The sequence below is a fragment of the Oncorhynchus keta genome, chromosome 10, assembly GCF_023373465.1.
Source record: "Oncorhynchus keta strain PuntledgeMale-10-30-2019 chromosome 10, Oket_V2, whole genome shotgun sequence".
NCBI classification, from domain to species: Eukaryota; Metazoa; Chordata; class Actinopteri; order Salmoniformes; family Salmonidae; genus Oncorhynchus; species Oncorhynchus keta.
Genome location: NC_068430.1, coordinates 56793499 through 56809435, shown reverse-complemented (window position 1 = coordinate 56809435; position 15937 = coordinate 56793499). Strand labels below are relative to the sequence as shown.

Here is a 15937-nt window from a genome sequence, read left to right as displayed (position 1 = left end):
GTGTCGACTAAGTGATCCCCTCGAGTCTAGTTGCAGATCCATTACTACTGTTGTGTTGGTGCCACAGGAAAGCCCTAACCATGTACTCAGCACAACGCTGCCAGCCTGTGGGGATTCAGTAATGCTAATGACCCAGAACTTCTCCACAACACTAGATCCCAAACTTAGTTTTCAGGACCCATCTACAACTTTAGGACTTTTCTAGAGACCCACTAAGTAAAGAAAGCAAGTATCCAGTTTTAAGGAACGAGCCAAAAGGAGTCCGCTGTGACCAACCATATTTGCTCATAATTCATGCACATTACTATCAAAACGCGTTCCACCCCATGTACACAACACATTTTTTTCTGCGATAAACAATCTGCATGTTAGTCTTGCTTTTGTTGCAATGATGTTACCCTGATAGTTTTGTATTGCTGACTCCTTGATAGTGGTCCTGATAGTAGAGTTGGCTTTTCTCCTGTGCGCTCTTTGATTGATTGATTGAATTTATTAGATTATTTTTCAAATACAAACATAAGGGCGCATCAGCCGGTGACGCCTCCACGTGCAATTTAAGAAAATCATCAAGGATAAAACAATAAAGCTTAAAAGCTTATTTCCATTGTGGTCCTTTTGGAGGGGACATAATTGACAGATATAATGTTTGTTTGTTTCATAAAATGAGCTAATTAGTACAGTTCCAACAACTATGGACAGGTGGGAGGGAGGCCCTGGCTTAGCAGCATGATAGTAAGTGTGGCTAGTATGCATTAGAATTGCAAGATTGTTGTTTGTTAAAGTGCTAAAGTGGATTGAGTAGTGTGTGTGTACAAAGTATGCCCCTGGATTTAAGTCATGTAGCCACGACATAGGGTGGAAGGAGATGTGTGTTTTAATAGAAATGTGTTAAATGCATTCTGTTGTTAAAACTCTTCACTGGCATGGTAGGTGGCTTTATTTCCCAAAATGCCTTCACTGGGTTGTCTGGGAAAGTGGCAAAGTGATTCCTTTTTCTCTTTGCGTATCACAGTCTTCATAAGACTGATGCCAATCTTCCTAGAGAGGAAACTCAAAAACTTCTCCAGTCAGTCCAACACAATCGACTGTTTAGAGAAGAGAGAGAGAGTGAGTTCTGGCAGTTAAATGATGCTTGACAAGAGGAACATTTTTCAGAGCCAGGGAACGGCCTATTGCTTTTACATGAATAATAGATAAAGTATTATTGACTGACAGGTCCAATTATCTCAAATCAAGTCTAATGGACCTGCAGTAGTGGAAGAGAAATGTAAACACAAAATGGACAATTAGGAGTGAATGAACTGCATAGCAAAGTAGAATGTGCCGATAGGTGTTGCTCGTGGTATGTGTGTGCAGCACAGGAGGTTGGTGGCACCTTAATTGGGGAGAATGGGCTCGTGGTAGAATAGGTGGAATGGTATCAAATAGATCCAACACATGGTTTCCAGGTATTTAATGCCGTTCCATTTGCGCTATTCCGGCCATTATTGTGAGCGTTTCTCCCCTCAACAGCATCCTATGGTGTACAGGTGTGTGTTTGCATGCATCTTTTTTATTGCAATGAATGTGACATGTGGTTGCTTACAGTATCTACCTTAGTTGAACACACTGACTACAAGTCACTCTGCATAAGAGCATCTACCCAAATAACCTAAATGTAAATGATGTATAGTGTATTCAGGGTTTGCATGTGTTTGTTAGATAATGTGTCCGATGTCCATATTTGCATGCAGGCCTATGTAGTAGGCGATGTGTAAATTAGTGTGTCTGTAATGAGTGTTTTTAACTGTGTTTGCATGTGCATCCACATTCGAGTGCGCATTTGCATGTTTGTGTGTGTGTGTGAGTGGACTATTTGTGTGTTTCTCTATATACGAGTGTGTGTTCTTCTCATTACATGACACAGTAGAGTTTCTGCAGGGCCCAGATACGCCAGCCTGGGCTGATTAATGATGCTGCGGGGGTACGTCCCATGTGTGACAGACCAAGTGAAAGAGGACAGGCTCCAGTGTCTGACTAAAGGCTTGAAAACTCACAGGCATTCCTCCCTATCTCATCGGGGTCTTACACCCCAGAGCCTTGAAGAACGTAACTTGCCAATTTTATTTCAACATGGGTTTTTACAAGGCACTTGTATCAGTGCCAGCTCCAGGCATAAGCGTCATAAGCGGTCGCTTAGGGCCCAAGGTGACTAGGGGGACCCAGTAGGGGTCCCAACTTACTGTTGAGAGCCAGAAGAGCAGAATACATGTGCACGATTGAAATTTGGTTGCGCTTCAGCAGTTTTTCTCTTGTTTTGTCAGTCACTGACAGTCACTAAATTAGTCATGTCAGCTACCAAATTTTAGACTGGTAAGTTAGTCTAGACAGTTATCTAAACTTTTAGGTATCATGGCCTAATACCGACCAAGCATGCAGGGCACGTGCCCAGGGGCCTTGACCTCCAAGGGACCCCCATTGATTTTGTTAGTCACACTCACTCAGATATCATTAACATGGCATACGTCATGGCAAAATGTGTGGTATTGCAGTAAATTTGCAATAGCACGTTTAGGGCATCTTAAACGCTAGAGCCGGACTAATGTATTTTGGCCTATCATTTGTAAGCATATTTACACTCCAACACAGATGGGGGCAGTACTGCGTCAATAAAACAAAAGAAACGCCTTCTGCCTTGGCGCCTGGTTTTGAAATGCTTGGGACCAGATAATACAGGTGTGGCTCGACACAACGTAGCGTGTTTATCAAGAATCGCAATAAAAGTTGCTTTTGACATCAGCTGGAAACATCAGCCGCGAGACTGTCCTAGGAAGGACCGACGCCCGTAAGTGTCTGTTTGTTTTTTTTTTTTTGTCAGTGTTGTTTACTAAAGTTAACTAATTTAGCTAGCTAGCCTGCTTGCAAAAGAAATGGAAGCGAGTCCGTTTCAATCTGTTAAAATAGCCTACGCTGGCTAGCCCATCTATTATTTATAATGTTTGCTAGCTAACGTTATAACGACCAAATAAATAAAGTCAGAGAGGAATATAGTATATATTTTATCAAGTCCCCTGCTGGGTTTCTGTCACGTGATTGTTTCCCCTTTTTAACCCATACTTTATCAGGACATGGAATCGACCGTGTTGAACCTGCACAACCAGTTTCAGAGTCTGCTTGCTCACTCCGAGATTCTCATTGAGGGCATCGAACCACGTAAGTGTCTAGTGGAGCATGCTGTTGGTTGACGGTGGCGATCAGTTTTTCTCCAGGCATTACATATCAGGGATGGCATATCAGAGATTGCAGGTTTTCTCACTGGCTGGTGAAAATCTAATCTCCCCCCACCTGAAAAACCAAACAATGGGGGAGATTGACTTCAAAGGAATCAACAGGTCTGTAGAGAAAAGGCAGATTGTTAAACAATTAACCATCCTCTTGCTTTTCTGCCCAGAGTTCATCCAGATGGCTCTGAACTTCGAGGACTGCAGGCAGAAGTGGCTCCAGTGTGATGAGAAGCTTGTGGCATGCAAGGAGGTGCTGACCAAAACAGAGACTGAGAGGGGGGCTCTGGAGGTCAAGCTGAAGCACGCGCGCAACCAGGTGGACGTGGAGATCAGACGGCGCCAGCGGGCGGAGTCTGACTATGAGAAACTGGTTGGTACAGTTATAGAAAAATTACAGTACATTAAACGTGTTGTACATCATACAGTTGTGGTGGCTTCTATTGGGAAATGCTGCTATTTTGTGATGTTCATTGTTAAATAGAGGGCAAAGTTTGAAGACCACTATGGTTAATTAGTTATGAGTTAGACTGATTTAATCAGGCTGTAATACACAGTTAATTGGTATATTTCTGGATTGAGTAACTGAGCCCATAAGGTGAAAAATATGTTGGTGTCCTTGAGCAAGGCACATAACCCTATTTGCATCTTGGGGAGCTGTACTACTACCATGGCTGACCCTGTAAAACAACACATTTCACTATCTGGTGTATGTCACAATAAACCTTTTTTAATTGTATTTTAATGTTGAATAAAATACAATTACATTTGAATTTAGTCTACCGGTTGTTGTTGGTCCTTCAGGTGGTTGAAATTTGCAACAAAGTACCCAATTCTTTTGATTTTTTTTAGAGGGTCGGTACTGAAGTTGACATTACTATCAACTGGGACATGCGCAAAACCATGTAAACACCTGCTGGCTTCAGCATACATACTAACTGAAGTCAACATGGTTTTGTGCTTGTGGCAGGTCTTAAAAGTCAGGTAAACAATACTTTCCTGTAGATATTTTGTTGCCAATTTCTGAGCATAAGATGGACAAACACCACGGCCAACCGTAAGAGTAAGTTCAAATGCAACTTTATTAAACATTCTGGCTTGTAAGGAGCATTTACACCAGGCTGTCTATACCAATTCATTGTGCATTACAGCCTTATTTTAATAAGCCTATGAGTTAGTATGAACACTGTTTGGAAGGCTAGGACATCATGAGGTAATTTCCTGATGTGTGTGTGTGTGTGTAGGAGCGTCAGATCCAGCTGATCCGGGATCTGCTGGTGGCGGATGGTTCCAGCAGCAGCCTCCACCTGAGCGAGGAGCAGCGCTCGGCCTTGGCCTTCCTCAACGCCCATTCCCAGGCCGCACAGGCCGCCAAGAACAACACCAGCCTTAACACCAGCCGCAGGTACTGTACACTCCTCTAGAGAGAAAAAAAGTTTGCAATGGGAAATAATAAGAACCATTTATTTTTGAACAAATTCAGAAACTCTTAGCCCCTTTCGGCCGTTTGCTTCAGTTAAATGCTTAGGGGGCGTAAATGGAGAGTAAATCCCCTGATGATCTCTAGGAATAGTGTATCATAATAGGCTAATATATTACAAGTTGTGCAGTAAGTTGGGACATGTAGCCTTTTTGAATCAATATAGACCATACGTAAGCAGTATAAACCTGGAGCCTGGCGCACGGTTCACAACAACTGGACCGTTGTCATACAGTTCCATCATTAGTGAGGATTATGAGGGTAGATTTATAGGACTAATGTTCAACCCCTATTCTACACTTTTCTCACCTTAGAATATTTCATGGATTGAACAAGTGAATATGGCAACTTTCAGGATGAATCAAAACACTGTATTTCTGATTCACCAATATATTTAGTGCTTAAATGCTCTCCAAACCATAAAAAAAAAATAATAATAAAGTCTTTCCTAACTCTAAATGACATACAATATCAGAGTATTTTTAAATTGGCCAATTGGTTCTGAAAATGAGATTAATATGCATGTATTTACATGGCTTTCTTTAATTTTTATTTTTTTTATTTCACCTTTATTTAACCAGGTAGGCTAGTTGAGAACAAGTTCTCATTTGCAACTGCGACCTGGCCAAGATAAAGCATAGCAGTGTGAACAGACAACACAGAGTTACACATGGAGTAAACAATTAGCAAGTCAATAACACAGTAGAAAAAATGGGCAGTCTATATACAATGTGTGCAAAAGGCATGAGGAGGTAGGCGAATAATACAATTTTGCAGATTAACACTGGAGTGATAAATGATCAGATGGTCATGTACAGGTAGATATTGTGTGCAAAAGAGCAGAAAAGTAAATAAATAAAAATAAAAACAGTATGGGAATGAGGTAGGTGAAAATGGGTGGGCTATTTACCTATAGACTATGTACAGCTGCAGCGATCGGTTAGCTGCTCGGATAGCTGATGTTTGAAGTTGGTGAGGGAGATAAAAGTCTCCAACTTCAGCGATTTTTGCAATTCGTTCCAGTCACAGGCAGCAGAGTACTGGAACGAAAGGCGGCCAAATGAGGTGTTGGCTTTAGGGATGATCAGTGAGATACACCTGCTGGAGCGCGTGCTACGGATGGGTGTTGCCATCGTGAACTGAGATAAGGCGGAGCTTTACCTAGCATGGACTTGTAAATGACCTGGAGCCAGTGGGTCTGGCGACGGATATGTAGTGAGGGCCAGCCGACTAGAGCATACAAGTCGCAGTGGTGGGTGGTATAAGGTGCTTTAGTGACAAAACGGATGGCACTGTGATAGACTGCATCCAGTTTGCTGAGTAGAGTGTTGGAAGCCATTTTGTAGATGACATCGCCGAAGTCGAGGATCGGTAGGATAGTCAGTTTTACTAGGGTAAGCTTGGCAGCGTGAGTGAAGGAGGCTTTGTTGCGGAATAGAAAGCCGACTCTTGATTTGATTTTCGATTGGAGATGTTTGATGTGAGTCTGGAAGGAGAGTTTGCAGTCTAGCCAGACACCTAGGTACTTATAGATGTCCACATATTCAAGGTCGGAACCATCCAGGGTGGTGATGCTAGTCGGGCATGCGGGTGCAGGCAGCGATCGGTTGAAAAGCATGCATTTGGTTTTACTCGCGTTTAAGAGCAGTTGGAGGCCACGGAAGGAGTGCTGTATGGCATTGAAGCTCGTTTGGAGGTTTGATAGCACAGTGTCCAATGACAGGCCGAAAGTATATAGAATGGTGTCGTCTGCGTAGAGGTGGATCAGGGAATCGCCCGAAGCAAGAGCAACATCATTGATATATACAGAGAAAAGAGTCCCTTATATTCTGTTGAGAGAATTCAAATTAAAGGTACACCAAATTTTAAAGGAATGGCTTTAGATAAATTTACTGAAACCCCTATTGAATGAACTCCATGAGGAAATCTGTTGGCAAGCAAGTGGGAGGGTTTTCAGCAGTTGAATGACATTTATTCAGGGAACGCAAGGGAGCCACGCCTACAAAGCCTGCTATGCACCTGCATAAGGTAAGTCGGAATACCAACTACTGAGAAGTGTGTTGGATGGGAGTACATTTCCCACGTCTGAATCGGGCCCTTCGTGAATATGGCCCAGATTGTTATGATTCAGAACAGTGATCATAACCAAGCCTCCCTACATGTCTTTCAGGTTAACCACCATAGATGAATCTGCTTCCTTGTTGTCTGACATTAGCTATGACAAAACGGACGACTCTCTGGTAAGTATATCCGCTTTACATGGTCCCCAAGGGGCCATTTGTCTTGGACATTGTAGTTGTGCGCCATCACAAAAATACATGAATACAATATGCCAAAATAGAAAAAGCGATCAAATAAAATATAAACGTAACATGTAAAGTGTGGGTCCCATGTTTCATGTACTGAAATAGAAGATCCCATAAATCTTACATACACACAAAAAGCTTATTTCTCAAAAAAAAAACAACGTTTGTTTACATTCCTGTTAGTGAGCATTTATCCTTTGTCGAGATAATCCATGCACCTGACATGTGTGGCATATCAAGAAGCTGATTAAATAGAATGATCATTACACAGCTGCACCTTATGCTGGGGACAATTAAAGGCCACTCTAAAATGTGCAGTTTTGTCACACAACACAATGCCACAGATGTCTCAAGTTTTGAGGAATTGTGCAATTGGCCTGCTGACTGCAGGAATGTCCACCAGAACTGTTTGCCAGAGGAATTTGTGTTCATTTCTCTACCATAAGCTGCCTCCAACGTCGTTTTAGAGAATTTGGCAATACTTCCAACCAGCCTCACAACCGCAGACCACGCCAGCCCAGGACCTTCACATCCGGCTTCTTCACCTGCCATTGAAGCAGAGTGGGAAAACATTCCACAGGCCACAATCAATAGCCTGATCATCTTTATGGAAAGGAGATGTCACGCTGCATGAGGCACATGCTGGTCACACCAGATACTGACTGGTTCTCTCTCTTTAATTATTATTATTCTTTTTTTTTAAAGGTATCTGTCACCAACAGATGCACATTTGTATTCCCAGAAGTGAAATCTATAGATTAGGGCCTAATTAATTTATTTAAATTGACTGATTTCCTTTTAAATAACTAACTCAGTAAAGTCTTTGAAATTGTTATATGTTGCGTTTTTATATTTGTAAGTGTAGATATAGCCACACTAATACTACCTAATATTCTAGGTATTCTCCTAAACATGAACTGTGGAGTCACCATTCTCTATTCCCTCTAGGACTCCTCTGTGATGAGGACGGTGCGTCTGAGGAAGCTCCAGAAAAGGGTGTGTGGAGAGTTACTATTTAGTTTAGATCCTGACAGGTCTACAATAGAAATGTACATGTTTTTTTTTTTCCCCCAAATGTTATCTAAAGGATCTGTAGTCAAGGATGGGGTGGAAATGTTGTCATAAGTGCCAGGTTATCTACAATGCTCAGTCATTTGAAAGTTTGTTTAGCTAAGTCGTTCCTATTTGTTTCCACAGCGCTCTCCCAGAAACCTTGCCGAGCCACCCCAGCAAGTGGTGAAGAAACCCCGGTCCAGTGGCCGAACATCGGAGAGGGTACTACTCAATGCAGGCTTCTGAAACTAACTCCGGTGAAGCTGATGCAACATCTACAAAATGACTTAATTTCTGACCCTAGTCTCACTTGATTTGGATAGCACTCCAGCACACTGCTATTCAATGTATACAATTTTGGTCACTAGACCAGTATCTTTACATAAAAAAAAATAGATGTTGCTTCTGTGTTTGCATTCTCCTTTTTGAGTATTATTTCCTGTCAATCACAAGATGCGTATGTATTATTGCAGATTAATGACTCCATAGTTACCAAAACCACCATCACAGTGCCTGTCAACGGAGGTCCTGTGGAGGCCGTGTCCACCATCAAGACAGTGCCTGGCTACTGGATACGCAGCAGGACTGGTGAGATGACACTAGCAAGCCTAGATGCATCCTTATTTTCATCAGCCAGGGGCATGTTCAAATGGGCACAGCGTAGTGAAGCTTGTTGAAACGGAAAGTGAAAATTATTGGACAAGTTCAGGTAATGGGCTACCTCCCTTGTTTGAAAACGTTTCATGCATAAACACCACTTTTTGTCAATCCCAGCAACTGCCACGAGATTTCAAGGAGATGACAATAGTTCCCTGCTACATCTGTAACTGTATATCTGTTCTTCCAGATCCTCAGGGCTGGGACAGTACCACTACTATTGACCAATCAGAGACGGCTAGCGAGGCACCCAGCACCACCCCATGCAGTGAGGCTCCACTCCCACTCATAACACCCAGAGCCAAAGGCGGGGTCCGAAAGCATGACTTCCTCGCCAAAACGGTACACATTGTCATTATTGTTTTTGCTTGTACCTTGTTTTTAGGATTTACATATTATTATTTTTGAACATTTTTGTCACATAATTAACTTGAGGTTGTTGACCCAGTTAAGTCTAAAATTGAGTAATCTTATCTACCATCTAATGATTTGTCCAACATCTACACGTTAAAGCCTAGTCTCTGTTCTGCCCCTCTTCTAACTCAGGTTATCAAGTCAGAGTTCTGCGTGCCCTGCGGAAGGAAGACCAAGTTTGGAAAGGTCTGCCTGAGGTGCCAGGACTGCAGGATTGTGGCTCACCCAGAGTGCCGTGATCGCTGCCCCCTGCCGTGCAACCCTGTCTCCACAGGCAGCACACCCGTCAGGACCAGAGAGGTACTGAACCTTGTGTAGTTAGTTATACATGCCTAGATTGACTAGACTTCATATTTGCAACACTTGGCACTTATACAGCAATAACTGATCATTATGCTATTTTCTTCATATCGGATTCAGGGTTTACCTGCGTATGGTTTGGTATATTCTGGACACCATTCATGAATTTGTATTGGTACCATCTTTGTTTCGAATGCCTTCTCCAAACTTTGCATGTCATAACTGTATCTCTTGTGTTGTAGCCAAGCACCCTTGCAGACTACGCTCCCTCCTCCTCCCCCATGATCCCAGCCCTAGTGGTCCACTGTGTCAAAGAGATCGAACACAGGGGTTTAAATGAGGTGAGCAGCCATTTTAGCACTTACAAAATTCACTTTGATAAAAGGACAGAACATCAGTCATATTTTCAGATACTAGCTCTGATGGCAAATGTATTTTTTTACCTTGATAATTCCTGTTTTTAACTGTCCCCAATTGCCAGTTAACATTCCTGCCCTTTTATTTTTTTTCCCTCTCTCCACCGCCCCTCTCAGACGGGTCTGTACCGTGTGTCAGGCGAGGGGCGCACAGTGAAGGAGCTGAAGGAGAGGTTCCTGCGGGGGAGGACGGTGCCGGCCCTGGCCAAGGTGGATGACATCCACTGTGTCACGGGCCTCCTCAAGGACTTCCTGAGGAACCTCCCTGAGCCCCTCCTCACCTTCCGCCTCAACCGCGCCTTCATGGTGGCTGCAGGTCCGTCCTTGGCAGTTGGTTGTCTCTTTAAGGGGTTAAAAAGATTTTAAGACGTAGACGTTATTCTGGTTATGTTCAAGTGTATTCAGGTATGCATTAAAGGGATAGTTCACCCAAATTACAAAATTACGCATTTGTTTCCTTACCTTGTGAGTACTCTATGGGAGTGCCTCTATCACTCTTGTCTTGTCCACAGAAATTCAGGACTATGACAAAAGCCTGGCGCTGATCTACCAGACCATCGGTGAGCTTCCCCAACCCAACAGAGACACTCTGGCCTATCTAGCCATCCACCTGCAGAGGTACGGCAGCGCTTCCACCCCTTCATGGTCACATTGCAAATCTGTCACTTTCTATTTCCAGGGAAGAGTGCTGCCCCTACCTCTGTAAACTGTGGTGGTGAATGTTTGGTAAATGTAATCGTAATTTTTAAATTCTGTGGTAACCGCCCTCCATAATCAAAGGCAAGTTTAAGTGTCCTGATTTCACAAGGCACTGCAGAGTTGAGTCTCTCTGAAATGGTTGACTTCTGGTGCTTTTAGGGTGGCCCAGTGTGTACTAGATACCAAGATGGACGTCACCAACTTGGCCAGAGTGTTCGGGCCCACCCTGGTAGGCCATGCTGTCCCAGAACCAGACCCCATGACCATCCTGCAGGATACCAACAGACAACCAAGGGTATGTATGGAACAATACAAATGACAGCTAAATGTACTTTTTCCCCCTTTTTTTTCCTCTAAAGGATGTGGACACTAGTTTATCAACTGTCTAGTTTTTAACATACAATTTGTTATATTTTAGTACTCTTTCAATACTTAGTAAGAATGATTCTCAGTATACAAAAATGAGTGTTATTTGGGTATTTGATTCCTATTGATGTAAACAGGTGATGGAGCGCTTGTTGGACCTTCCTCATGAGTACTGGAGCCAGTACACAGTAGAGCAGCAGGCCCACGCAGACAACATGGTCAAGGGCAATGCTAACTGCTTCAACACTCCTGACCACAAAGGTAAACACCACTGAGCCAGTCTGTCCCGGCCCATAGACTAGTGTCAAGGAATGTTTAAATACAAAACATATCCTTTATCATTGCTATGGCCTTTTAACTCAAACTTGAATGTTTTTATGGCCGTAATGTGCGAAACAAATTCCACAGTCTGAGCTAATATTCTCCCGACTGTTAATTCTCCCCCAACCAGTGAGCATGCTGGGGCCAGTGACCACTCCAGAGCACCAGATGACCAAAACTCCCTCCTCCAGCTCCCTGTCCCAGCGAATGAAGAAGACCCTGTCAAACACCACCATGTAAGCAGCACACTGTAAACATAGCCCCCCCCCCAAGATCTTAATGCACATTTCAAATGGGTTGTGTTCCATTAGGAGCCAAATAAGAAAAGTTACTGAAACAGGGAGTACCTGGTCCTATAAAAAAATTCTAATGATTGTTTAACATTCTAAAACATGTTCTATTGTGGGTCCGAATTAACATGACCCCGATGTTTGTTTTAGTTTTGAGTAATGTTCCCTCTGTGTGTTTCTTGGGTGATACATTTGTCAACCAAAAAAAAAAAAAAAAAAAAAAAAATTCTCACTCGCTTGGATTACATCTGTGCTTAATTCGCTGAATGTGTCCTATCTGTCCTTAAATGGGTATTTAGCTGTCTGTTGTATTTCTTCCTAGTATTGGAGTGATGGGGGTTCATGTTTTTTTTTTCTTGTGTCATTTTACAGATTTGGAAGCAAGAGCAAGGCATCTGCAAGCTCAAGTCGCCAAGGAGGCTTTTTTGCCTCCCCTCAGCTGAAGTAGGGGTCAAGCCACAGTATTTAGGGAAACGATACAATTTTACTCCATTTTTTAAAAACTCTTTCTAAAGAACCAATAATGCAGTAATGTGGTCATGGAGAAAAATCTGTTCTTAACTTTAGCTACTGTATATAAGTGGCAGGTAGCCTAGCGGTTAAGAGCGTAGGACCAGTAACTGAAAGGTTGCTGGTTCGAATCCATGTGCCAGCTAGGTGAAACATCTGTCGACGTGCCCTTGAGTAATTGCTCCTGTATGTCACTCTGGATAAGATAATCTACTTAAGTGTACTGTATTTCATATACTTTTATATCACACCCTTTAGACTCTCTTTTATGAACCATGCAATACTTGATTTAGCTTTAAACTAACTGCTGCTAATAGCTTTATCTAACTTTAAACTAAAACTCTCTTTTTAATTTTTTTTTTTTTTAATGCTATACAATTTTAATTTCCACTTTTGTGGAATATGTTTGTAGTTGTGATGACTAGGGCCAGGAGTTTGGGCCACTTTTTGTGGTGTTGTGCTTTAACCATTTAGGTTTGCTGCACCTAGGAAATCCTAGGAAATGTTATTCAGTTGACAGAAGCTGTCTCCAATCAATGTCGGGTTGTGCGTGTGTGTTTTGGTGGGAGGATCGCCTTAGACATGGGAGCCGTAGTGCTGTGAATCTTAATTGCACAAAGCCTTTTATTTGGCAGGGAATACTATTTGTAGATCATTGATTCTACACCTCATTTTTCTCAAGTGGATCGAATCCTCTCCAATGGACTCGGATATTTTTGCATTAATTTTTTTAATTCGGGTCAGTTAAAGGAGGGTCTTTGGCTGCTTTTACACAGGCAGCCCAATTCTTGTCTTGTTTTCACTAATTGGTATTTTGACCAATCAGATCAGGTCTTAAAAAAGATCTGACGTGATTGGTCAAATGACCAATTAGTGGAAAAAAATATCAGAATTGGACTGCCTGTGTAAACACAGACAATGAAACCAACCATGGAAGTACATTGTAATGAACTTGGGGGGGGGTGTTATCCGGTGTCATTGATTTTCCCCTTTTTAACTGCCCCTAATTGATCATTTTTTAAGCTTTAACTTCCGAGAGTGCTGGAGAGGATCAGCATGAGCAAAGTGGGGTGTAGAATCACTGATCTACAAATAGTATTCCCTGCCAAATCCGTTTTATACTATTTTTAAGATTGGCAGAGCTACGCCTCCCCCGCCACACACGCACAACCAGACATTGATTGATTTTGATTGGAAACAGCTTGTGTCAATTACAGCACATTTCCTACCCGCAGCAACATTAGTGGACAATGCTGGAAATACCTCATAAAGGTCCCAAAGAATTCTGGCCGTTATGATGACTTATCAGTATGGTCAAATCTGTCTACTTATGAAAGTCTATTTCCACCCATGTGACTTTGCTGCTTCAAACCAAGGACCTTTGACTTTTCTGTGAATTGATCAGTTGACCGTTCACTATACAGTACATGCTGTTGTGTAAAGCCTAATCGTGTATACATTATCTATTGATAGTGAGTCCCCTTTTTATACTGTGATTGTAATCACAGAGTTAGGGGTACACTAACCAGAAAAAATCTACATTTTTTTTATTTTTTTTTGTCTACATTTTGTTGCACTCTTTTGGGGCTTGTCCTGCAACTGTTAATGTGATCTACATTTTGGAATGCAATTATTTGTTTTACTTTGACGTTTTAACTTTTTTCTTTTACAGTAAAATAATCATGCTAACCTCATAAGGTAACACATAGAAAGGGGATTATGTAAACTTTCTAACCAAAGACGAAAACACGAGAATGGCTCTTACTGGCCATCTCTGTACGAATAGTAAGTCATATATGCATCCTGGTGCTCAGAGTAGCTGTATGTGTACCTTGCGGTTGAATTCAAGTTTCTATGTTGTATTTCATATGGCTTCCAAAGAACCTATAGGATTCTCTGCCTTCTAATACAAACTCTCTAACCAAAAAGTGTTGTTATTGATACACAATTATCATGCCAATTGTAAAACTTGATGGGAAGGAGATGTTGAAGATTCCTATACAATCACATTTATGTATTGATTTCCCTTTTGTGTGTGTCACAGTGCTCCTTTCATTTATTTTCCAACCTGAAGTTTTATTTGATCCACAAGGGGGTGCAATTGCACCATTTTTGACACCCTCAGAATGCACTGTTTTATACAGTATAAGAAAAAAGGTAGTTTTAAAGAAATACAATAGTTGATCATGTGAATATACCATTTCGTAGTTGTCATGACATAATTTAAAAGGGATAATTCACTGAAAGTGTTTTCAGGAGTAATACACAGCTAGCGTAAAGTTTACTTCCCGTCTCAAGCTGCCGGTTGTATAGATTCTGGCTATATAGGGCTATGTCTCAATCCCATATTAAAGGATGAGATTAGAAACCAGTTATTTTCTTTATATCAACTGTTTTTGAGGACTGCAAATATGTTTTAGGCCACTTGCAATGATCACGGCATGCAAAGTCTCAATAGTGTGTACTGCATCCCATTGAAATCAATGTACTTCTGTCAGACCTGAAGTGTATTCTGGAATCTGTGTGCATGGTGCAATTCACATCTGGGATGTTTGGAGGGGAGGAAAGGGGGAGCAGGGTGATAGTTTGGGCCAGCTGCACAGCAAATCTGTTTATTCTGCCCAATTTGGCATCAAACACAACAGGCTGCTGAGTGCCTGATACTGCTGCGGTGCCCCATTAAAATAGAATTTATTGCTGCCTTAAGAGCAGCATGCATTACACACTTTCTCTCCTCCCTCGCTCTCATTTGCACTTCTTCTCATCCCTGGCTGGCTGTTTCCTGTTTGTATTTTTTTTTCTCACCAGCTGCTGTCAGACAATCTCGTCAGAGTGGCTCATTACAGGGCCAAATGGGCAGAGAAATACAACCATGCCTGCCTACCCATCAGCCCCCACCACCCTGGCATAAACACCTATCCTGTCACCTGAGAGAATGCCTCAGACACTTAATTGAAAGCCCGTCTCTATTTCCGTCGTGGCTGCAAGGGACAGATATCATATCTGGATAAAGGTGCAAAAAGTTCCCGAAGTTTTTCATATAGAAATATAAGTCTGAATGAGCCTTTGCTTGGTGCTGATCAAGTCTTCTGGTATACAGAACCATGTTTTCTCTAAATGTTACATTATTCTATTATAGCTGACAATACCTCCCCTCAATGACTGCTGTGACGTTACAATAAGTTGGAAAGCTTGGACAATTTTCATTCTCATTAAGGGGCAGCATCCTACTATCCAGATGAGGAATCGCGAGCATCCCAGATGTGTCACATTATGTCAAATATCTATCATGGATGTGGTGCGTTTGATGACCTTGAACACCAAGTGCAATTGGGATAAGTCTGGTTTATTAGTATTTCAAATTAATTGACTTGGTTGAGGGCATTATTGAAATACAGGAGCAATTACTGCTAAAGTGAGAGTATGGAGACCTTGATGCGTGTAGTAGGGAAATGGACTGAGATTCCTGTTTGGTTCAGTGGATATGTTAATTTGAAAATGTTTCCCCTCAAAACACAAACATATACACACACACACACGACACAAGCCAAACGAGACTACTTTTGCCACAGTTCTGGCTCTGGTACATTAGAAATGACAGGCCTTCAAAGAAGAAGGACGTTTTCAGTGACAGGTTCCTGCCAACTGACTGACATCATGGGTCGCCTGGGCCGGCAGCACATAAGCACACACACCACTGACTTTGGAGCTTCCACCACCACCACCACGTCTTGCATGTTTTATTCATGGCTGTCGGAGACTGGCGGCACACACACACGCTAGAATCGCACCTCAGGCAGACACACATACACACATGTTCAGAAAATACTATTCTGTTAATGAATAAATTGTGATATTATTGTAC

General features: G+C 42.1%; 1 protein-coding gene across 1 annotated transcript; it reads left to right on the top strand.

Moving 5' to 3' along the window:
- The first annotated feature begins 2667 nt into the window (after positions 1-2667).
- Positions 2668-14593, top strand: LOC118389003 (rac GTPase-activating protein 1-like). The gene is made up of 17 exons (XM_035778658.2): positions 2668-2824; positions 3105-3192; positions 3431-3633; positions 4505-4665; positions 6911-6980; positions 7995-8042; positions 8244-8321; positions 8573-8687; positions 8947-9098; positions 9303-9470; positions 9713-9811; positions 10004-10202; positions 10399-10504; positions 10745-10880; positions 11089-11212; positions 11403-11508; positions 11935-14593. The coding sequence occupies exons 2-17, from the start codon at positions 3108-3110 to the stop codon at positions 12008-12010; spliced, it is 1926 nt and encodes a 641-aa protein (XP_035634551.1). The 5' UTR covers positions 2668-2824; positions 3105-3107; the 3' UTR covers positions 12011-14593.
- Positions 14594-15937: the final 1344 nt, after the last annotated feature.

Bases quoted from the DNA above. Each gene is read 5' to 3' on its own strand.
- LOC118389003 (XM_035778658.2), top strand. From the start codon at position 3,108: ATGGAATCGACCGTGTTGAACCTGCACAACCAGTTTCAGAGTCTGCTT. The intron at 6,981-7,994 runs GTAAGTATATCC...TATTCCCTCTAG, and splicing joins ACAAAACGGACGACTCTCTG to GACTCCTCTGTGATGAGGAC. The intron at 8,322-8,572 runs GTACTACTCAAT...GTATTATTGCAG, and splicing joins GTGGCCGAACATCGGAGAGG to ATTAATGACTCCATAGTTAC.